A 23,664-nucleotide genomic window follows, 5' to 3' on the forward strand; every position below is an offset into this window, starting at 1 on the left:
CACTGCACGTTTCAAAATTAAAATGCAGCACTGGTGTTTTTATATGAATGTATCTTTGAAAAGAACCGACCGTCTTCAGAAAAGCTTCGATGTAATTTTAAATAAGTTTTTCCTGTAATGCCTGATAAAGTAGCGTTTGTGAGCGCAGAGCTTATTTGATTACAGTCGTTACCGGGGAAACCCGCTCCAACAGCGACGACTCCTGCAGAAAATCAGTTTGCATTTGCAAGTCTGTGGGAAACACTGATGTCAGCAAACAAACAAATAGCATGCTTCAGAACTGAGAAGGTGCTTAAATTTTGAGCCATGTATTATCACTATAATTTAGGCTACTACTACTATTACTATCTTGTACCCTGCAATAATCATTTACTCAAACTCTCTTTTATGAGATGAAAGGGGGGAAAAAAGAAAATCAGCCAAAAAAATCGGCATCATATATCAGCCATCGGCTGCCCTGATTTCTAAATATCGGCATCGGCCAGAGAAAAACCCATTTCGGTCGACCTCTATTATAGACAACAGAACCCATTATAATCTGCGATTCTGTCTACACTGGATGAGGCACGGATTGACACAACAAATCTCCGACAGTAAACTGATGTCCCGCTCTATTTCTGACATACAAGCATTTGTGCCGCTTCTGACCACCTGAAAGGAACTGATGATGCAACAGCGCTCGCGTCCGATGTAGATATGTTAGGATCACAAGGTAGGCAATTCAAAGACTATTTTTCACAACTCCCTACACAGTGTCTTGTAATCTTGTATTGTCATCTGTCTGGTTCTGTTGATGGAGTAATCCTGTGTTTGCATCTCTAGTATTTCCTCTCCTCCTACTACAAGCGTGTATCAGTGGGCGGGGATAAAGATGCAGTGATGTAGAAGCAGGCGTTGATCTTCTCCTGTGGAGGCGATGCTTAGCCACATTGTTACATCATAAAGTGGCACATTCCAAAACGAGCTGTTTTCTGAGCTTGGTTTCAATAAAAGCTGTTTTTAAGCTAAAGAGAAAGTTTTGAGTTTTGAAACTTACAGGATGTTTTTATAGTACATCTCAGTCCATGACCCCTTTAATATTTTAAATAAATGTTTTTTTTTATAATAAATACATTAAATATAGTATTTTAAACTTAATATATTGTTAATGTATTTTTCTTTTAAAATATTCTGTGTAGTTTCATATAGTTTTAATGTGATTTTGTATAATTTTAATATTTATTTGTTTATAGTTTTATTTATTTTATTTTTTTAGAGTTTTTCAGGTGTACATAGTTACATTCCAATAAGATGAAATAATGCTAATCTGTAAAATGTGTATTTATGTTGTTTTGGTGTATGTTGCAGGATCCCAGGGGCTGTGCGGAGCTACGATGTGGTTTTCAGCAGTGTCTTCAATACTGGCAGCACCCATCGCTACCCTGGCTCTCCCTCTTCCCACGGATTGGCGCAGAGCGCAAGTTCTCTGGCAAGTGCATGCCGTGGGCCCAGGACGCAACGCTGCAGCAGAATCTGATGAGTGACTGGTACGAGAGGGAAATGAGTTTAAGTGTCTGCCACATGCGTGAATATAATCATCGGCCCTCTAGATGCTGGCATTTGTCAGCCTTTGAAAAACTATTCGACTAGATGCAACTGAATGTGTTGTTGACTGTTTTCTTGTGTGTTGTAGGTCTGTGAGTCTGACATCTCTGTACAGTCTCCTGAAGGCCCGACTGTGTCCATATTTCTACCTGTGCTCGTATCAATTCACAGTGCTGTTCAGGGCGGCCGGTCTGAGCGGCGCTAAAGGCATCAGTGCACTGCTGTCCCCCACCACTAGAGGGCTGCGAGAGGCCATGAAGGCAGAGGGTAAGAGCACTTTCACTTTCAACCAGGACTCAGCAGTGAGAGTTACACTAGCATTAGTCTCGCGAAGCCAGACCTTCAGACTGATGGCTGAAGGTCTGGAATCCATGGCAGCTTTCATTGGCCAAGGCCCGCCCATGAGGCCGTTTGACCGACATGTCAAACAACCAATCACAGTTCGTTTCGTTCAGCATCACGTTTCGGGGCGTGGAAATGTCGCCACAATAACAGAACGGTGTGTAAAACTCTCGTATTTTAAAGATTCTATGCCGCGAACTTTACATTTTTCACATACTTTTGAAACTCCAGTGTTTAGTTGACCCTGATAAGCGCTCGTCATCACAGTTGTAAACACGGCGGCTTTTTTCTTTCGTGAGGGGGTTTGGTGTCACGGCATCTTTGTTTCCAGGCGGAACGTTAAAGAACGTCACACACACGTCTCCTGGAAATCCTGTATAATTCAACCAATCCGATGACGACTTCAAAACTCCTGAAGTGTTTCCACTTTTGTGTGCCGTATGCATCAGACGTTTAGCCAATGGTCCGTGGGCGTGACGTCTGAGGCTGAGACTACACTAGCGTTGGTGACTAAAAATAGGTAAAATTGTAAAAAGTATTTAGGAGCCTGTTTATGAATTAAAAAAAAAGTCCCTGTGTGTCCTTAAGTCTCAGAAATTCAGTTTTATGAATTTTAAGGCCATAAAAAAAATCTTATTTTAAGACAAATAATAAATGTCTTTTTAAGAGGTCTTAAACTTGGAGACTAGAATAGTGAAACAACCTAATGTGATTACCGTATTGACTTTATGTTTTTTTCTTAGAAATACATCTGACAAAACGCGGTCGTCTTATATTCAGGGTCTAGACTTTGACATGTCAATAATACACCCACAACAATAGGTGGCGCCAAATACGCATAAAACGAGTGTGCTATGAACTACTTAATGTAATGCGTGTTGTAAAGATCGTGAGTAAAAACAAAGGAAAAAGAAAACCTTACAGCTGCATGAGTGTCACGTTAGCCTGATGGGACCAAACTCCCTTTGTGATTTTAAAACGTAAGACAGTACCCAGATCTGAAGACTACAGTAAGATTTAACTTCTACTGTTAATAAGATTTTGGTAGGCTACTATTAGATAGATAGCCTGAATGTCCTAATTCAGATGGGCTACCTGTTTTGTTTTTTTAATGGCATATCAAAAAGTGTATTTTTTTTTTTAATGTGATTGTTGGTACATTTTACCAGTTTTTACCACAGGGTCGTCTTATATTCGGGCCAATACGGTATTAAACGTCCAAAGGTGGTGTAATTGAATAAGTGTGAGCGCAGCACATTCAAAGTCAAAACGCGGTGCTGTTACACATTCTATAGGCTTGCAGTTTCAGAGCAGTTCATGAGCAATGACAACCCTCTACATTGCGAGTAAATCACTCGCATATGCGACTAAATCTTCACTCTGGGTGACTAAATGATGTCTAATATTAGCCAATGGCTAATAAATTCTCAGATTTTACTCGCACCATCGCTTTGTCTCACACACACACAGAGAGAGAGAGAGAATTGACGCGCTACATGTAAACGATATTCTTTGATATATTTTCTTGTCAAAATAAAACGAGCGAACGCACACAACCTGATTAATATTCAGCAGCTCATTAATCCTTAGTGCGTTTTATATTGTTCTTATTAGTAGAATTCGTATCATTATTATTCTTGTCTGTATTTTTGTTTGTTTTCCCAATTTTTTTTTACAGAAACACTGATTGACCAAAAAAGCACCACCACCGTCCGGGTACTGTGCATTTATGCCAATAGGTGGCTGAAGATCTACTGTCAGTGAATTATGTTTATATTGTAATTAGGGCTATCAAGAGGTTCAATTTTGAATCTAATTAATGTGGCAATTAATCTAATTAAACACAAATTAATTGCAAATCAAATATGAGAAATTACCCCCAAAAGATAATTTAAAGCCATTATTGTGTTAAATGAGAAAAGCATCAAATAGAAATTTAAAAAAGTAGCTTTAAAAATAAATATTTGATTTGATTCAACACAGAATGTATTATACAAACTTAGGCTGCAAACATTAAATAAATAAAAACAGATGAAAGAAATGTCTGAGTATTTTTTTCCCCATACATTGGAGGTCAGTGGCAACCAAAACATTTTGGTTTTGGTTAAAGAAAGTAAGTCATACAGGTTTGAAACAATATGAGGGAGAATAATAACTGATGATAGAATTTGCATTTTTGGGTGAAAAATCCCTTTAATAGATTTTATATTAATATGGAAATATACAATTATTTTTTAAATGAAAAGATACTTTAAGAAACAAAATCTGCCAGTGGGTGGCAATAAATGTCTTAATGATTCATTCATTTGAATGGCTGATTCATTCAGGAATGAAATGGCTCTTATGAATGGGCCACTGAATCATTGGTTCACCCAATCATGGTTCATCATTGGTTCGTTCAAAATGTGGATTCGTTCAGAAACTGTACACAGAATGTATTATACAAACTTAGGCTGCAAACATTAAATAAATAAAAACAGATGAAAGAAATGTCTGAGTATTTTTTTCCCCATACATTGGAGGTCAGTGGCAACCAAAACATTTTGGTTTTGGTTAAAGAAAGTAAGTCATACAGGTTTGAAACAATATGAGGGAGAATAATAACTGATGATAGAATTTGCATTTTTGGGTGAAAAATCCCTTTAATAGATTTTATATTAATATGGAAATATGCAATTATTTTTTAAATGAAAAGATACTTTAAGAAACAAAATCTGCCAGTGGGTGGCAATAAATGTCTTAATGATTCATTAATTTGAATGGCTGATTCATTCAGGAATGAAATGGCTCTTATGAATGGGCCACTGAATCATTGGTTCACCCAATCATGGTTCATCATTGGTTCGTTCAAAATGTGGATTCGTTCAGAAACTGTTGATTGGAGACACTCAACAGTTCTGGTGTATTTGTATAGATAATATATTTTCATTGGCAAAATTGAGCAAAAACACAATATTGTGCCTAAAATATAACACAATATTAACTTTTTATTTATTGAACTGTTGTATAAAATCAATATCACATTTGCACTCGTGCTGTTTGGGACAAAAACAGCACTTGTGATATTGCACTTACTTCTCGTGTAAAATTGCTTAACTATATCATATGATGATATGTTGCCTTGCATCATGTTCATCACCATTCAACTTTATGAAAAGATGACGCAGGTCTAGGGCGGGTTGGGTGCGTTAAATGCATTAAATTTTGTGCATTCTTTTTTCATAACTAATTAATGCCGTTAAATCGACAGCCCTAAATGTAATATACTGTAGATGGTTATAAGAAAACATATTTTATCTCCCTCATCTTTTTGAATGAGCAGCTGGAAGTAGTAAAGCACAGACATTTCAAAATAATACCACCAGTGTATTTCAGGCTTGTTCATAATTAAATGTCCCGTGTTATGCATATATTTTTTATATTATTATTTCTATTTGGTTATTATTGGTCTTTTGGTAAGCTGTATCTGGCATTTAATTAAGCTCTTATAGCTTCTGTCCGGGCTGCTGCTCCATTACAGAAAGGAAAGACTAAGAACACACATCATTCAATATATTTTTTGCTAGTATCAGCACAATAATCTGATTACAGATTTTATATACCCACATACATACATATAATAATTTATATATTCTGATAAATTAAATCGTTTTGCTTGTAAATGGTTCTTGTTTGGGACAAAAACAGCACTTGTGTGATATTGCACTTACTTCTCGTGTAAAATTTCTTAACTATATCATATGATGATATGTTGCCTTGCATCATGTTCATCACCATTCAACTTTATGAAAAGATGACGCAGGTCTAGGGCGGGTTGGGTGCGTTAAATGCATTAAATTTTGTGCATTCTTTTTTCATAACTAATTAATGCCGTTAAATCGACAGCCCTAAATGTAATATACTGTAGATGGTTATAAGAAAACATATTTTATCTCCCTCATCTTTTTGAATGAGCAGCTGGAAGTAGTAAAGCACAGACATTTCAAAATAATACCACCAGTGTATTTCAGGCTTGTTCATAATTAAATGTCCCGTGTTATGCATATATTTTTTATATTATTATTTCTATTTGGTTATTATTGGTCTTTTGGTAAGCTGTATCTGGCATTTAATTAAGCTCTTATAGCTTCTGTCCGGGCTGCTGCTCCATTACAGAAAGGAAAGACTAAGAACACACATCATTCAATATATTTTTTGCTAGTATCAGCACAATAATCTGATTACAGATTTTATATACCCACATACATACATATAATAATTTATATATTCTGATAAATTAAATCGTTTTGCTTGTAAATGGTTCTTTGTATCCATTTTAGGAAAACACATTTTCTTTGCACCCTTCAATTTCTTTTTTTTTTTTTTTTAATAAATACATTTTTGCGTTACAGTGATTTTACCACAATTAATGGTGGCTGCTTTGTCTCATGCCTAAGAACAGGTTTTGCCTGTGCTGAATCACTGTAATGCACAACCTCAAGGGATATTTTATTGTTTTCTGAACTATATCAGTGTTTGTACTTTGTTGTGTTCAGGGATAGAGTTCTCACTCCCTCTGCTGGAGGAGAGGAGGAAGAGCAAAGAGATTGCTTCATCTCGGCTAAGTGAGAGTGTTCAGCAGACTGACGGTGAGGAAGAGGCCAGCGGCGCTGTGTGAGTACATGACCTCTGACAGCTGATGGGAGTTGATTCTGCTTTCAATATTGGTCAATGCATTTGTCATCTTTGCTTTTTACAGATTAAGTGAGCACAGTGAAAATGAGGAGGATGATGAAGATGATGATGATGATGGTGGATTTTCCTGGCTGAAGGAGATGGGCGTCCAAGACAAGATCAAGAAACCAGATGCCATTTCCATCAAACTGTATCCTTTACAATCAGCTCGAGCTGCACATATTTATGCAATGCTTTAGTTAGGAAATCTGAATTATGTTCGTAAAATTAAAATATTGGCACATGGCGTTTTTATAGTTTGTATTCATTTTTACTTATTAATTTTAGTTTATTTTTAAGTTGAACCAAATAAAAAATTGAAATGTTTGGCATCAAGCTGAAATAAAATATATTTTTTTATTATTTCCGTTAACATTTATTTTATTTCAAGTTTCAAATTTGTTAGTTTTTAGTTTTCATTTTAGTTTTAGTTAACTATAATAACCCTTCATGGAACATGACATCATGTGTTTTCATTAGGGCTGTCAAAATTACAGTAACCCTAATGAAGTAAGTAAGCGCTCCAGTAACGCGTTAACGCAAATTCATTTTAACGGCACTAATTTGATTAATGCGTGATTAACGCAGCGCGCATTTTCTGTTTGACCCGTGGCCTAACCGTAAGTTAGTTGGAGAAATGGAGATGCTGACAGAGTTGCCAACTTATCGACTTTCTCGATTTAGCGACTTTTCAGACCTTTTCAATTTTTTTCTTTTCAAAAAAGCGCCTAGCGACAAATCTTTAGGGTTTGTCCAAACCTTATTTAGTTTCTGAGACTCGCTGGTACTGCCGCGTGAGCACAAGGTCTCTCTTTCCCAGCACGCACACCTCTTTCTCTGTGTCTGTCCTGTTCAGCGAGCGGCTGAGAGGAGCAGCGCTTTCAGTTAAAATATATATTATGTTGCTTCTCTAATTTTACATGCAAGTATAGCCGAAATCACAGCACAGCTATTGTCTTTATCTTATGTGTAGCCTATTTGATTTCATCAGACGACGGCTCGATTATCAGGATTTTTGTGCGTCTTGGAAGGAAGAGTTGGTTATGTAGTCTTAATGGGTCGTGTTTCAGTCACTATTTCATATTCATTCTGTTGTCTGACAACAAAAACAGTAAAATATATCAATGAAAACAGTTTTATTGAGAATTTAGCTGCATCAAAATACAGTATCTGGGCACAGAGAGGCAAACAAATGTAATAATAAATGTACATTTTGCATGTTCAGAAGAAGTGAGCTGCCCTGTCGTGCGAATAGTGTAAACAGGTTTGTGTAAGTATTGCTCAGTGCAAAGAAAGAAGTAATGGGAACCTGGTATTTCTATGTTCTTTTTTTCATGTGTCTAATAGACATGTTCTTTGAAAAACATCTATGACCTATGAAACATGTCTAGTCTTCATGCTCTGTTGACTATGGTTTCAGTAATAATAAACATACATTTGCATAAAGCATCCAAATTTGTCCATGCCCTTGTTGATTAGAGTATTAAAAACTTGAAAAGTATTAATTTAAGGTAGATTTAGAACAGATAAAAAGGTGTGATTAAGTTGCGATTAATCACAAGTTAACTCATGACAATCATGCGATTAATCGCGATTAAATATTTGAATCGATTGACAGCCCTAGTTTTCATATGGCGTTTTATTAAACCTGAATGCTCAATTTTGCATGATATAGTTCCTTAAGTCGTGCCCCAGTCGTAAGGAGCACAGAGAGGTGCGTTTGGACCACAGACCAGAGTCCGTGGTGTTGGTGGAGGGTTCGAACGCCTTCACGCTGCTCAACTTCCTCATTAACTGTAAGAGTTTGGTGGCTGGAGCTGGTTCTCAGGCAGGACTTCCTCCAACACTACTGGCCCCTACAGCCTTCAGAGGGGCCACACTGCACACGCTCAAGGTACGAGGCCTCGTGTTTGTCTCCCAGCATCATGTTCTAGATTTGTGCTGTCGTCCCATTCTCAGTGTTCAAAGGTCTTTATTTGATTTAGACTGATGTATTCCCATATTTTATATTTATTAAAATTGTTGTACTTGTGTTTTATTTTCTTATTTTTTTATTTTATTTTTTCTTATTTCTTATTTTTATTGTATTTTTATCTTATTCATTGTTCTTCAGTTTTTATATTCATATTTATATTTCATTTTTAATTTATTTTGTATTTTACTTTTGTATTATTGCATTTTATTTTTCATTTTTACTTAGTGTGTTTACATTTTATTGCAATATATATATTATTTTTAAATTTTATTTATATTTGATTTCATTTGTATCTTATTAATTTTTTATTTTATTTATTTTATTGTACTTTTGTATTTTTTTATTTTTTATTCTATTTATTGTACTTTTGTATTTTGCTGTATTTATGTAATTGTATTTATTGTATTTTAGTCATATTTTATTGTATTTTGTTTTTCAGTTTTAATTTGATTTTGATTAAATTGATTTATATTTTATCATTGAACCATGTATTCTTATTGAATCATGTCATTTTTCTAATGAAAACATTTTGTCTGTGTCTCTCTTCTGCTGCACGTTTCAGGCTCGTACTGTGAATGTGAAGACTCGGGTGAGAATGGGCTATCAGGACGTGTGCAGTCTGGAGGTGACGGGACCCATCATGCCCCACACACTACACGCGCTGACGCAGCTCCTGAAACCCGCTCAGAAAGGAGAGTTTTCTGTGGGTCTCTACACCCATGAACCCACAGCTGTCCTCAATGTTCCTGTCAGCCAGACCTCTGAACCTCAACAATTGGTGCGTTTAATCACACGCAGTGCTTTAGCTCTGAGACAGAGCATTTTGTGTTTGTTACATTTACACTCGGGGAAACAACAATTGGTGTGGGATTTACTTTGAAACAATTTTCACTCAGAAATTGCTAGTAAATTTCACAAGAACCGGTAACACATTGACAAAGTAACACATTTAATTAAACATCAAATTTTGAAGTAGAAAGACTGAAATAGTACTTTCTTGTAAAACATAATTCAATAGTCTTTACAACTTCAAAAATACAACATTTTAGTGTACAGTGTCATTAGAGCTGTTTCAAGAACTATTTCAGGGGTTCCCAAACTTTTTTTTTTTTTTGGTCAGGTGAAATATATATATAAATGTTAAATATATTCTACAAAAATAAACATAAATATTATATAAATAGAAATGAATATATAAACAGACAAAATATTTAATATAAAATATTTAATAATTTTAGTAAGTGTTTTTATTTTTAAATTATTAATATTTAGGGCTGCATGACTGGCAAAAATATAAATGTGATTATTTTGTCACATATATTGATTATACTGTTATTTTTATTAGTAGTTTTAACTTTAAAGTATTAGAGTATTGTTCTTATATAGTTTTAATAATTATTTGTAGTTTGTTTTTAATACAAAATTTATATTTTTGATTTATAACTAGTTTTAACTATAATTATGAAAAAATGATTGAAATGTATCTTTGTTGTAAATTACAAAAGTACTGTAAAATAAAACAATGTGATAATTATAATTTATTTTACACCTTATTAGTTATAATACTAATATTTGTCATTCTTCACTGTCAAACATTCAAACCCTCACGCTTTTAATATTTCAAATCATAATGTTTTTGTTTGTTTGTTGTTTTTTGGCTGAATACTGCTGAAATGCTGTAAACGTCTGTCCACAAAAATGTTGGAAATTATGCAAATGCGTAAATAAAGTAAACCTAGACAAATCCCCCATTTGGGAAGCCCTGCTCTGCTCAGTAACTAGTTTTAGTTAATTTTTCAGTATTGCATGTTATTTATGATTGACATTTCTCTCGTCGTCTTTTATATTAGGTCTATGTATGTCATGCTCTCATTTGGTCTTATTTCTAGGAGGCCGTGGTACAGGATCTCAGCAGGTCTGGCCTACAGCAGAGCTCCATTCAGCAGCTGGCAGTGCCAAGCATGCTGGGAAAGAGTGCGCTCAGACAGCTGCACATGAGAGACTATTCGTACAGCTGGAAGTCTTGAGATCCGGCTCTCCTGCCCCCACGGCCACTGGGAAAACATGTATAGAGACATGACAGACCAGGCCTATTAATATCTCTGGCATATCAGGCTTCCTGTGATGCTTACAGTAGATGTACCAGCTTGCATGAGTGCTGCTGAACTCACATAGGGATTGTGCTTGTATAGTGTGTAGCTTTTAGTTTTGTAGGAAAACATTAGGAGTTTGGACAGTTTACATGTTTTTTTTTTTTTGTCAATTGGACTGTAATGTGTTTTAGGCTATGTGTGATTTAAAGCTTATTTTTTAATCAACGTCTCTAGATGAGAAACAAAATATTCCTTCCTTGAGAAGTGTGCGTGTATATATATATATATATATGCAAAACTGTGTTAAAACCTTAAATACACCACCACAGAGGATTTTAACATGTTTTTATCACATTTGCATGAATTTATTATATTAAATGAGTTGAAATTTTTTCTGCTTTGTGTCTCTCATAATAGTGTCAAAGATGATTGCGAAAGTGCAAAACATATGTTTAAAGTGAGTGTTTCAATGTGTCTGGCAGGGAAATAATTGAAGGATAATTTGCCGTCTGCTTTAGTGATAATGACTGGTGAACTACATTGTCCTGCTTATCCTTACATGGCTACATTATAAATAAATTAGCAGACATGAAATATTGATTTAAGTGCAAATAATGTTATATGAAAATAAAATGGCACGTGGCAAAAATCATGGTATTCAAATGTGTGAAATATGCGATTGACATGGAGGCATATATTGGAATTTTGCCGAGACGTATACTGCCATCAAGAAGACATCTTTCATGTGAAGTCCATGGTTATTAGATCAAGACAATATCAGGTCTCATTCTGCATGTGCTACAACAACCCTGCTGCAGAGAAACACCCCATAACAAGATATTACCACCTCCATGCTTTACTGCCAAGGACTGAAATGCTCCAGGAAAGCTCTTTTCATGCTGAGCTAATCACAATGACCACAGCTGATCACAGTTGAAAGTCAAATGGCTTTGTGTGTTTGAGAAGGTGATTAGCTCCAGCTGATGGAGTTTACAAGTCATTTTTAGAAGGGGGTGATCCTTTTTCCAACTCAGTGATTCTGATTTTCTGACATGTTGGTGTTATATTATCTTTCACTTCGCTGTTATAAGTTGCACTGAGTAAATACAGCTGGATAAAACAAAAACTGTCCGTCTTCATTTCAGGCTTCAAAGCAACAAAATGTGATTATTTTAAAGGGGGATGATTATTTTCTATACCGTGTGTGTGTGTATTAAGAGTTATTTACAGATTTGTTTTAAGGCCATGAAGACCATTTTAATTTAGATATTTTGACATATATATATATAAATTGGAAAATAAAGAAATGTGTTATTTATAAATATTGTACATTGATTTATTTACTGATTTTATTTATTTTGCATTTTTAGGGTCATGAAGACCATTTTAATTTTGAAATTATTTAAAGTACATTTTGTCCCTAATTTTATGGTAATACGAAAATATTGATAATTTAAAGAGTTAATGTCATGATTTTTTTAATTAACATTGTATTTTTAAATATTAAATATATGTTATGCACATTTTTGTGGGATGAAATTGACTTGCGATTCAGCCTTTTAACACATGGATTTTAATTTATCTGGCCGTGCATTTTATTTTATCCGATTACTGTGAAAGATTAAAAAAAAAATAGTGCACATTTTTTCTTCCTCTTTTCTAAGTCGCTTTGGATAAACAACATGTTTGCTAAATGCATAAATATTTATGCAATCATGTTTTTACAAACTCCTCAGTGTTATTGTTCTCGTGTGAGTCAGAGAAGTCTAAGGAGTCTTAAAATAGAGCTTGAGTTTCTGCCAGAAGTGTTGAAGGGTGATTGGAGATTGTAAATACTTTAAGTCAAGCCAAGAAATGCCATCATTCAGAAGATGATCCTGGTGCCTGTGTGCCTCCACGTCTACCGTTTCACAGCCCGGGCTTATACATTAAAACTACTCAAAGACAGAGGTAGACAAAACATGCATGAGGGACAGAAACAAGCCTTTTCTTCGCCAACTTATTAAGTCGATCCGAATGCAATGCAATATTGCAATGGTAATGTCACTATTGCAGTGTAATGTAATTGGGATGTTGCGTCAGGTCATATTTTAACACCCATGTCACCCCAGGCCCTAAACATAAAGCAGCATCTGTGCAGCATGACACTTACGTACAGAGCTGCTGGATTCATGTTCTCTCTGTTCAGCATGTAACTTGGCTCTGAAGTGCACTGAACTTCTTTGTGATTGAAGACGAGACAAGAGCGGCTTAAAACACACTGAACGAATGCAGCAAACTAAACCAAAAACTCTGATTGAATAACTCAACACTTGGTAAGTACTCCTTTATTTCCTCATCATATCATGCACTTCAGCTCTTACAAAAAGTATTGTGGATTTACTGCAGTACAGTGATGGTTTCAGATGGAAATACCATGATATTGATTAACAATATTGGAGAAACATTTCATTTCAATGCTGAAGGCTTAGTATTTATCAAATGCTCAACAATAAATCATGAAGCACTGAAATGACTGCAAAGAAAAGCACAAAATTAAGCAACTTACAAGTAGAAATTAATATAATATTAATTAATGTATATAATAAAATGCATTGTGTACATAGTCCAATGTCTTATGTAAAACAATCTATTAATGCATTCATTTTTTTCAGGTTGTTTGGTTTTTCTTTTCTCAATTTTGTTTTACTTGTCATCAAACATGATGTACTAATATAAAATATAACATATCCATACAATGTTTTCCTCATCTCTAGTTTCGGTGACTAATGTACATAACCAGTGTCGTAATTGTTAACTAAAAGTAAAAATGTAACTTTAAAAAATCTTATCTGGGCAACAATCTGAAATAAATTTAACAATAAAATAAATTAATTACAATTTTAAATAAACCATATTAATATTATAATATTAATTAAATATAAATTAAAAATAAAATAATTTAAGTCAAAGTACTAAAATGACTGAAAATTAAATAAATGTCCAAGCTAAACTGATTAAAAAAATACTAATGAAAGTTATAAAAGCACATAAAATTACTAAAACTACAATAAAATAAAAAAACTGAAATTATAAAAATAAGCTAATTCAAAATATTAATAAATACTACAATAGCATATACATACTAAAATAATTTCAGAATCCCATGGGCTTTAGATATAAACTACTCTAACTATTGCTGTATTGTGTCTAACAATTAAATGTCATCATTTTGTGATAATCTATAAAAAAGTGTTTTATGTGGGTTTGGTTGCAGGCTCGGTGTGACACACATCAGCACTATTAATATATAACTATTATTGGATGATCATTCTGCTGCTCAAAACACAGTCCATTAGGTTTTAAATAATAATACCTATTATTTAATAACCCTTAAATAATATTTTTATTCTTTTAATAGGTTTTCTGAGAGGAAATGCATATTCTTGGAACTATATTCATTTTTATTCTAGCCCTCAAAGGTAAGTTATTTCTTCTGTTTAGTATCTGTATATTTGCTGATATTAAAGGAATAGTTCACCCAAAAGTGAACGTTTCTGAAAATATCCTCATTCTCATGCCATCCAAGATGTAGATGCATTTTGCATCTACATTTAGCATTACATCACTTACTCACCAATGGATCCTCTGCAGTGAATTGGTGTAGTCAGATTGAGAGTCCAAACAGCTGATAAAAACAGCACAATAATCCACAATCAATGGACATGCTGTGAAGCCAAAATCTGCATATTTGTGAAAAGCAAATCCATCATTAAAGGTGCAATAGGTGATTGTCTTCAGAAACATTTTTTGTTATGCTGGTTGAAAGTCTCTTCAGATCCCGATAGCAATCATTAAGTTAAGTGATCTAAATATATTTGTCTGTATTTATATATTCTGTGGAAGGCCTAGCATGAAAAAATGTTCGTCCAATCAAAATGCTCGGTCCGAGCGTTTTAATATGCTTTCCTACCTGCCTGTCAATGTAAGTATTAGCATACCTCTGCGCACCCAGTTCGCGCAGACAGGATACGTCATTAGCGCGTTCATGTACGCTGTGCAGACAGAGAGAATGACAGACAAACATCAACAACCCGATCTTCCTTCCTGGTATTGTAGTACTTTTAAAGTTTTCTCACCAGTGAAAATAAAGGATTTCAAGAAAAAAAAAAAAGGTATTCACTTCCTTCCTGTCACATGAGGCTGTCAAGTTCCTACCCCTACTTAGGAAGCATGGCGAAGGTAAAACCTCCCAAAGAAATTACATTTTCATGTTACTAATAAGTATTTTTTGTTGACATATATATATCTACATAATCATGAAGGTCTCTAGAATCATCCAAACAAAACAAATCTTCCAGGACATCTATTGTTTTTTGTATACTTAGTCAAAAGTCCAAGCGGCAACTATAGGTACTGCCCCACTTCTGTGTCTGCTTTTGTCATGGGGGGTGGGAATTTCTAGTTTTCAAGTGACAGCAGCAGTTTACAAACTTCCGTCAGTCACACAAAAGGAAGAATGGAAAGATAAAGAGCTAACGCATGGGATTAATTGCTGTAGATTATCTTTTTCTCCCTTTTATGTGTCTTGTAAGGGGCAAAATATTGAGGCCCCTTTATCCAGTTTGGATGCGTTTCAGACAAGTAATGATTTTACATTTACATTAGTATATGAAATCACCTACTAGTCAGCCATTGAATACTATGGGCCTAAAACTAAATTGTAATTTTCTTTCAGGTATACCTTCTTTATTATACAGATGTAATATTTTCTTCATTCTATTTATTTGTATTTTGTGATATTTTACATATTTACATCACAAAGTATAGTATGAAAATATGTTTATGTAAATTTATAAAACTACTTGTACCTTCACTGCAGTACTCCTTGTAGGCTACTACTTATACTAAAACTGCTTACGTAAGGGAAAGTTCACCCAAAAATGTTATTTATTTTCATTTAACTTTTTGATACACAATACCCTGTTGGAGCAACTTAATGGCTGCACTTTGTTCTGCACTATGTTCCAACACTTTAAGACAATTTAATTTGTTGTGTTTTCATATTCAAGAGATAATAAGCTAGATGCAACTTTTTTGGGGTTTGCATCGAATGTTCTTCAACTTTTATGCATGATAAATTTGTTTATGAATAAAGATTGATCTGTTGAAAGCAGTTATTTTGAGTTAGATGCTAAAAGCTCTCCTCCTATTCAAATTTGACATTGAAGGGGTGCATACAACATATTTGCCCACCGGCAACTATAGTTGCTGCACATTCAAATACGATTTTCAAGAAAAAAAAAAAAAAAAAACCTGGGGAAAATAAATGCAGAACATGTTCACATAGGGCACTATTAACATGACTATATGCATGAAACCATTCAGAAAAATTTGGGCACAAATGGGTTAACACACCCGATTCAGATAACCAGTTCGTTAGAAGTGAGCTTACATGCATGAACTGTGTTCCGATTGATATGATCCCTACATAGTGTTCCTTGCTCCCTACTCTCTGAGCAGGGGAAATCTGTTGAAGTTTACACTTCGGAACATGGGTTGGAATTGGGAACCGCTGATGTAGCCTTGTAGTAATGTTGTCTCTGGTATTCTGGTCTGTGAGCATATATGCGTTCAGGGGGCGTGGCTTTGGACAGCGATTGCAGGGAGGATGGGACGTTCGCTTTCACTGCTATCAGGCTAAAGTTAGCATTTTCCAAGATCTCCTACTGCATCTTTAAGGCATTTTAACTTCAAATCATTGCTTCGGGCAAAAATATGAATTCATAACCCATAATAATGCTTCCTCCAGTGAAAAAGTCCATCCCCTGTTGTCCTGTCACATCAAAATTCACCCACATATTTGTTTAGAGCTGTTTTGGACTGTTTTGGCTTGTTAACGGTGCTTGATCTGTGCATATTTCTCTCCTGATTCAGACCAGATGAATATTATGGGTAGAGGAATTGAGTCATTATATGAAACAGGTGCCATTTCCACGTTGCAATTTTCAACATTTTCATTAAGAGCATACTGTTTTTTTTTTAAAACCTACAACTTGAAAGATGTTAAGGTAACACTTTATTTCGATAGTCCACTTTAGACATTCTATTAACAGTAAGTAACTTTGCAACTACATGTCAACTAGCAGTTAGTAGAGTATTAGTAGACTGCTTAATATCTTCTAACACTTTCTTTGTCAACTTATTCTACTAACCCTAAACCTACCCTAACAGTCTACTCTGAGAGTTAGTAGACATGTAGTTGCAAATTAATGAAAATTAGTTGACATGTAGTTGACATGTAGTTACAAAGTTACGTATAGTTAATAGAATGTCTAAAGTGCACTATCGAAATAAAGTGTAACCGATGTTAATCCTCCAAAAAAAAACAAATTTATAGGGAAAATATTTTTTGGGGAAAAAAAACCTTTCGGGTAATTTTTTGAAAATAAATGTGTACTGTACATATAAGAGAGGTATTTGTAAAATATCACCTGTAGCACGTCAGTCTTACAACTACTACAACCTTTGGAACATGAAAAAAAAACCATTTTGTTGGATTACAGTTACTTTTTCATTAAAACATTTGTGTACTGTATGTACAGCAAGGGAGATATTGGCAATATTTCACCTGTAGTAAGTCAGTCTGGTCACTAGGTACGTACTACAATCTTTGGAACATGAAAAACCCCATTTTGTTGAATTACTGTAATTTTTTTCTAAAAATATTTGTGTACTGTACATACTTAGGGCAAGTATTGTCAAAGGTGGGATATTGGCAAAATATATTCAGTCAGTTTGTCCTCTGGGCATTTACTTTAGCCATTTAAACATTAATTTGAATGAATTAATGGACTTAATTTTGTACTGTGAATTTGCAGACGGTCCCTAAAGCAGCCTTGGCGAATATCAAACCTAAAAACTAACTTTACCGTGCCATTCTTGGGGATAGAAAGGCTTAGTTTCATATTCTGGGAACATCATCTGGCCTGTATTTTTGCATCATCAGTAAAGCGTATTTTGAGTTCGGTCTTTTAACAGCTATCATTGTGATATGTTCATATTCTACATCACCTATTTATAGTTTGCATCATCAGTAAAGTGATACTGTGGTTGGTCTTTTTTATATCACTGTATTAGTTCATTGAGTCACTTCAAGGGTAGTTGGGGAAACCTGGAGTATGACGTTTAAAGTTAAGGAAACTAAGCAACCGAAAACAATATATGTCTTCCTCTGATGTAATGTTAGTTGTGTACATCAGCGTCAGGTAAAATAGCATTATAATCTCCTTTGGTAGAGAAAGCAGCTTACATGAAGGCTAAGATGTTGAATTAAACGTAAACATAGCTTTTGTGTCTTAATCAACTGTTCCACATATACACACTGGCCCTGATAATTATAACTTCAAATTTACCTCTTGCTCCATTTCAGCAAATCCGTTTTTGTGTATGAATGACTTGCTTTACCTGTTGCTTTGGTCTTCATTAACAACACTCGCTTGCGCCACCTGCTGGTGAGCGACTAACAGCAGATGGAGATCATGCATTGGTTCTCTACTGCTATTCCAGCAGATCCCAGATCTGCAATGCTGAATTGACCTATTGGTAAGCCCCTCCCATCGAACGCAGATAAGCCAATGGCAGTTGATTATCAGCTGCATGGGGACCAGAACTCAGACATATTTAGGTTTCATAGAGAAACATTGGAAGATCCAAAGCTCTCATCGGTTTGATGGTGTTTATGATACAAAAATGGAAAAACGGTGTGCCTGGGGTACTTGTAACACTGATTCCAGGTATCCTGAGAGGATGGGCAATGGGATTTATTTTATTCTATTTCCTAAACCCAAATAAGACAGAGCAAAATGTCCCTAAGCATTCAACCCCAATCCCAATGAAGATGAAAATGTTAATTTTCTGGTTGTCATACTCACATTAAGTTACAATTTACATCTGCTCAAGCAGAACATTAATGTTATCTTGTGGTTCAGCAAGGTATCTCTGTCACAGACCGTTCTTGCGATTTGCATTTGAGGGAGTGGCCTATCAGTACACAGTCCTACCATTCGGACTGTCCCTGACCTCTTACACTTTTACAAAGTGCATGGACGTGGTTCTTTCCCCTCTGAGACAGATGGGAATCCGCATCTCGAACTATCTCGGAGACTGGCTGGTGCTAGCCGGATCAGAGCGGGAACTTATCGCTCACAGGTTGTTGTTGCTCAAACATCTGGAGCATTTTGGGATGAGAATCAACTCAGCCAAGAGTTTTCTGACTCCCAGACAGTGAGTGTCCTTTCTGGGAACAGTTATAAACTCAGTTCAAATGCGAGGCTGGATTACGCTGGAACACGCCCTGAACATTCAGCGAGTGGTGGCATCGTTTAAGTTAGGGACTACGCGTCCCCTCAGGATGTTTCAGAGGTTGCTCGGCCTCATGTCGACTGCCTCCTCTGTGATTCCCCTGGGCCTGCTACACATGCCTAGCTACTAACATTAAAGTTAGTGAGTCCATGCTAACGTACAAACCTAAATAGATAATTGTTCTCAGGTCATGTACAGTCAAAAACACATAAACGAATGTCTACATTTCAGTGCCTCTCCATATTAAACTGGTTAAATATAAATTAATTCAATCTTACCCTGCGGTACATGGATCCTGGATGTTGTCATCTGTGATCATGATGACCGTAACATGGGCCTTCTTCCACTTGCATTGTGATCTGTAAACCCTCGCTTCTAAATTAATACCCACAATATTTATTTTAAAAATTTTATAAATCCCTCTATGGCATATTTAAGTCACACTTGAATGGTGGTCCATAATTAATCAAAAACATCTTAGGACAAGGTTTTCACACTGACAGCTGTCATAGTAAGACAATTAGCAACTCCGTTCCCTATCGAACAGGAACTCCTGTTGCATCGCTTGACGCTAATGGGAAACTCCTGTTTACTCTGTTACTGAAGCCTGATTTGTTAACATTTGTGTAGTTGCACAAACTAATGGCACTCAAGCCCACCAGAAGGGGCAGAGCCAACCGCTATATGAGTCGGCCTCGGAGCGCCATCTCATCAGAATCTTCTCCTTCAGCGACGAGACCATCTCTTCACTGACTCTGCGATCAAGAAGCTAAAGAAGGAAGAAGCTCAGCCTGAAGCTCTCTGCAGTAGAAGAGCCCTGGCAGAGAAATAAGCGAGAAACCTTCCCCTGCGGCCATCTGGCACTTCAAAAGAGCAAATTTCCTACCGATGTTGTTGCAAATGTCGCACCACTAGTGTGGCTCATGCAGGGAACCCCTGCAAGATGCAGAAGGGCACAGTGAGTGTGTCGCATGTCTGGGCAGTGCCCGTGCATAGAATGCGTGCTCACTGAGATGGAATGCTCTTACCGAGAGCATGAATCTCGCATTTCTCTGCTCGTGGACCGCCTTCTTTAATGAAGGTAGCCCCGCTCTCCGTTTAACCTCTCTCAGCGAGCTCGGAGAAACTGTGGAGTCACAGAGCTGAGCAAAAGGGTTTGAGTGATCTCACGCTGGCACAGGTCCCGCGTGCTCACTCTCCCCGCAGCACTTTGATCCGCAGGTGTGTTTACACATGAGGATCAGCGCCCCTCATAACATCAAGTGGTTAAATTCTTCTAGGCGAATCGGAGTAGAATGCTGTCACCGATGTTCTGTATCACTGACAGATTGACACTAGGTTGCGCTCACTGAGACAGAGTGCTTTCGCTACAAGAGCATTGGGTCTGTTCCTGCTGCGCTCGCGGATCGCTTTCTTCAATGAAGGCGACCCCGCCCCTCCCACTCTACCACTTCTCTCCTCCCAGCTGTCTCGGAGGAAGAAATGGTGAACTCACAGATTGAGTGATAAGGCTTGAGTGATTACACACCGGCACAGGTCCCGGGTGCTTCACTCTCCCCACAGCACCTTGATCTGCAAGTGTGTTTTACACGTGAAGATCAGTGTCCCTCGTTTGCATCGAGCAGTTTGATTTTTAGGCGGATCAAAGGACAATGCTGTCACCAATAATTCCATAATGCTGACAGCTTCAAATTCGAGTGCACCGCTTGCCTGGGCCACGCTCACGCTGAGGCTGCGCTCACTGAGATAGATCGTTCTTACTACAAGAGCTTGTGTTTGAAGGCGACAATGAAGGCAACCCTGCCCCTCCCACTCTCCCGTTTCTCCCCTCCCAGCTGTCTCGGAGGAAGAAACGGCGAACTCATGGGTTGAGTGATCAGGCTTGAGTAATCGCACACTGGCACAGGTCCCGTGTGCTTCACTCTTTTCACAGCACTTTGATCCGCCAGTGTGTTTACATGTGAGGATTAGTGCCCCTTGTCTGCAACGAGCAGTTTTATCCTAAGCGGATAATGTGTACAGCACTCTGATCCGCTGGTGTGTTTTACACGTGAGGATCAACGCCCATCGTCTAACAAGAGGTTTGATCTTTTACATGTAAGGATTATTGCCCCTTGTCTGCAACGAGCAGTTTTATCCTAAGCGGATAATGTGTACAGCACTCTGATCCGCTGGTGTGTTTTACACGTGAGGATCAATGCCCCTCGTCTAACGAGAGGTTTGATCTTTTTTAGGTGGATTGATGAGAATTATCACTGACAGCGTCAGATTTCAATGAGTCTGGGCCACGCTGAAGCTGTGCCCATGGGGGCAGGCTTCTCCCACTGAAAAACACTTTGAGAGGAATAGGAGATAGTAAATTTTCGTCAAGACCGGAACTCCCTCGAAGAATGCTTGCGATTATTCCCCACCTCTTCTAATAATTCTGAGCGGTGGAGGATTTTAGCTGGGCACGTCCTGCAAGCTCAGCGTGTGCCCCAGCAAACTACCGCTGTGATAGTGGACCCACATACTCAAAGAGCATTTCTCCTTTCCCTGCAATCATGAATGTCAGTTCCTCGTCCCCACAGGGCAAACTGCCATTAGTAAGAATGGAACCGCTTGCCGCCCGGTTTTTGGCTTGGAAAGCCATCCCAGGCGTGTCAAGCTGGATTCTAAAAGTCATAAAACAAGGTTACTCGCTCCAGCTCACTCGCAGGCTGCCTCATTTCAGAGGCGTGGTTCAGACTTCGGTACGGGACAACAAAGCTCATGTTCTTCGGTCCGAAGTACAAACACTGCTTGCAAAAGGTGCAGTAGAAACGGTCCCTTTAGCGAAAACTGAGTCAGTTTTTACAACTGCTACTTCCTCGTTCCCAAGAAAGATGGCTGGCTCAGACCAATTCTCATACATCTGAATCGTGCTCTCATATGACAGCTGTTCAGAATGTTAACTTTGAAACAGATACTTGCCCAAATAAGCCCCGAGGACTGGTTTCTGTCTGTGGATTTTAAAGATCCATATTTTCACATCCAAATAGCCCCCTGTCACAGACCGTTCTCGCGATTCGCATTTGAGGGAGTGGCCTATCAGTACACAGTCCTACCATTCGGACTGTCCCTGGCCCTTTGCTCTTTTACAAAGAGCATGGACGCGGTTCTTTCTCCTCTGAGACAGATGGGAATCCGTATATTGAACTACCTCGACGACTGGCTGGTGCTAGGCATCATTTAATTTAGGAACTACGCGTTCCCTCAGGATGTTTCAGAGGTTGCTTGGCCTCATGTCGACCGCCTCCTCTGTGATTCCCCTGGGCCTGCTACACATGCGGCCCCTCCAATATTGGGTCAAAACTCATGTTGGTCCCACGGCTAGTGCCTGGGCCGGTGATATATCAGGGTAATCAATCGCTGTTTCAGAGCTGTGGCCCCCTGGACAACTCCTCGCCTGTTCTTTTCAGGCGTTCAGTTGGGAATGATCTCCAGAAGGAAGGTAGTCATGACAGACGCCTCCATCTCGGGCTGGGGTGCTCTGTACAAGGGCAACCCGGCGTACGGCTGGTCGATCCACGAGCGACGCCTACATATCAACTGCCTCGAAATTATGTCAGTCTCTCTGGCCCTGAAAACCTTCCTGCCAGCCTTAAAGGGGCACCACATCCTGGTTTACAGGATGACTCAAATTTTCCTGTTCTGGGCACAGAGCTCCTCTCATTACGAGTGGTTCATGTGCCGGGCAACTTGAACCAGGGAGCAGACATGCTTTCCAGGGACAATGTAGTTCCAGGAGAATGGAGACTAGTCGGTTCAAATGATTTTGTCTGTCTTCAGCAAGGCAGAGGTGGACCTCTTCGCCTCCGAAGACAACTATCACTGCCCAATCTATTTCTCAAGACAACGGGATGCTCTGGCCCACAATTGGCCCAACACACGTTTGTATACCTTCCCTCCGATCGCCCTGCTTCCTCAGGTTATCAGGCGGGTCAGGGAAACAAAATTCTCACTCCTCCTAGTGGCCCCACTCTGGAAAAACCAAACTTGGTTCCCAGAGCTGATTCAGCTGCTGTCTGCAGCCCCGTGGCCAATACCACCGAGGAGAGACCTTCTCTCGAGTGAAGGGCAAGATTTGGCATCCCCGGCCGCAGCTGCGGAGCCTTCATGTTTGGCCCCTCGATGGGAGTCTAGCCAGCTCCCCGCAAGAGACACTAATACCATTCTAGAGGCTAGAGCTATGTCTACAAGTTGTCTTTATGCTCTTAAATGGCCAGTCTTCTGTGACTGGTATTCAGCACGAAGTCTGGATCCGTATTCCTGTGACGTGTCCCACATGCTAACCTTCCTTCAGGAGTTGTTGGACAAGGGCTGTACCCCTTCAACACTCAAGGTTTATGTGGCAGCCATCGTGGTGAATCATTCTCTCATGGCTGGCCGCCCATTCAGCAGAAAATACCTGGTCATTAGGTTTCTAAGGGGAGCTCAGAGACTGAACCCACCTCGCCCTAGAACTGTGCCGATATGGGGCTTTTCTATAGTCCTGAGGACCCTCAAGGGCCCTCTCTTTGAGCCACTTCAAATGGCTGGCCTGCAGCCCATGTCACTCAAAACCACTCTGCTTTTGGCCTTGGCATCGGTCAA

The 23,664-nt window shown here is 37.9% G+C and overlaps 1 protein-coding gene across 1 annotated transcript in view; it reads left to right on the forward strand.

Moving 5' to 3' along the window:
- Positions 1 to 11,295, forward strand: part of LOC107653672 (protein downstream neighbor of son homolog) — a 17,324-nt gene extending 6,029 nt beyond the window's left edge. Inside the window, exons 4-10 of the mRNA XM_016440451.1 lie at positions 1,348 to 1,526; positions 1,673 to 1,851; positions 6,462 to 6,579; positions 6,665 to 6,790; positions 8,335 to 8,533; positions 9,177 to 9,392; positions 10,504 to 11,295. Of these exons, the coding sequence (XP_016295937.1) occupies positions 1,348 to 1,526; positions 1,673 to 1,851; positions 6,462 to 6,579; positions 6,665 to 6,790; positions 8,335 to 8,533; positions 9,177 to 9,392; positions 10,504 to 10,641 (1,155 nt within the window). The 3' untranslated portion in view covers positions 10,642 to 11,295. The remainder of the gene's footprint in view (positions 1 to 1,347; positions 1,527 to 1,672; positions 1,852 to 6,461; positions 6,580 to 6,664; positions 6,791 to 8,334; positions 8,534 to 9,176; positions 9,393 to 10,503) is intronic.
- The last annotated feature ends 12,369 nt before the right edge of the window (positions 11,296 to 23,664 follow it).

The sequence above is a fragment of the Sinocyclocheilus anshuiensis genome, unplaced genomic scaffold (genome assembly GCF_001515605.1).
Source record: "Sinocyclocheilus anshuiensis isolate Anshui unplaced genomic scaffold, SAMN03320099.WGS_v1.1 scaffold175, whole genome shotgun sequence".
NCBI lineage: Eukaryota > Metazoa > Chordata > Actinopteri > Cypriniformes > Cyprinidae > Sinocyclocheilus > Sinocyclocheilus anshuiensis.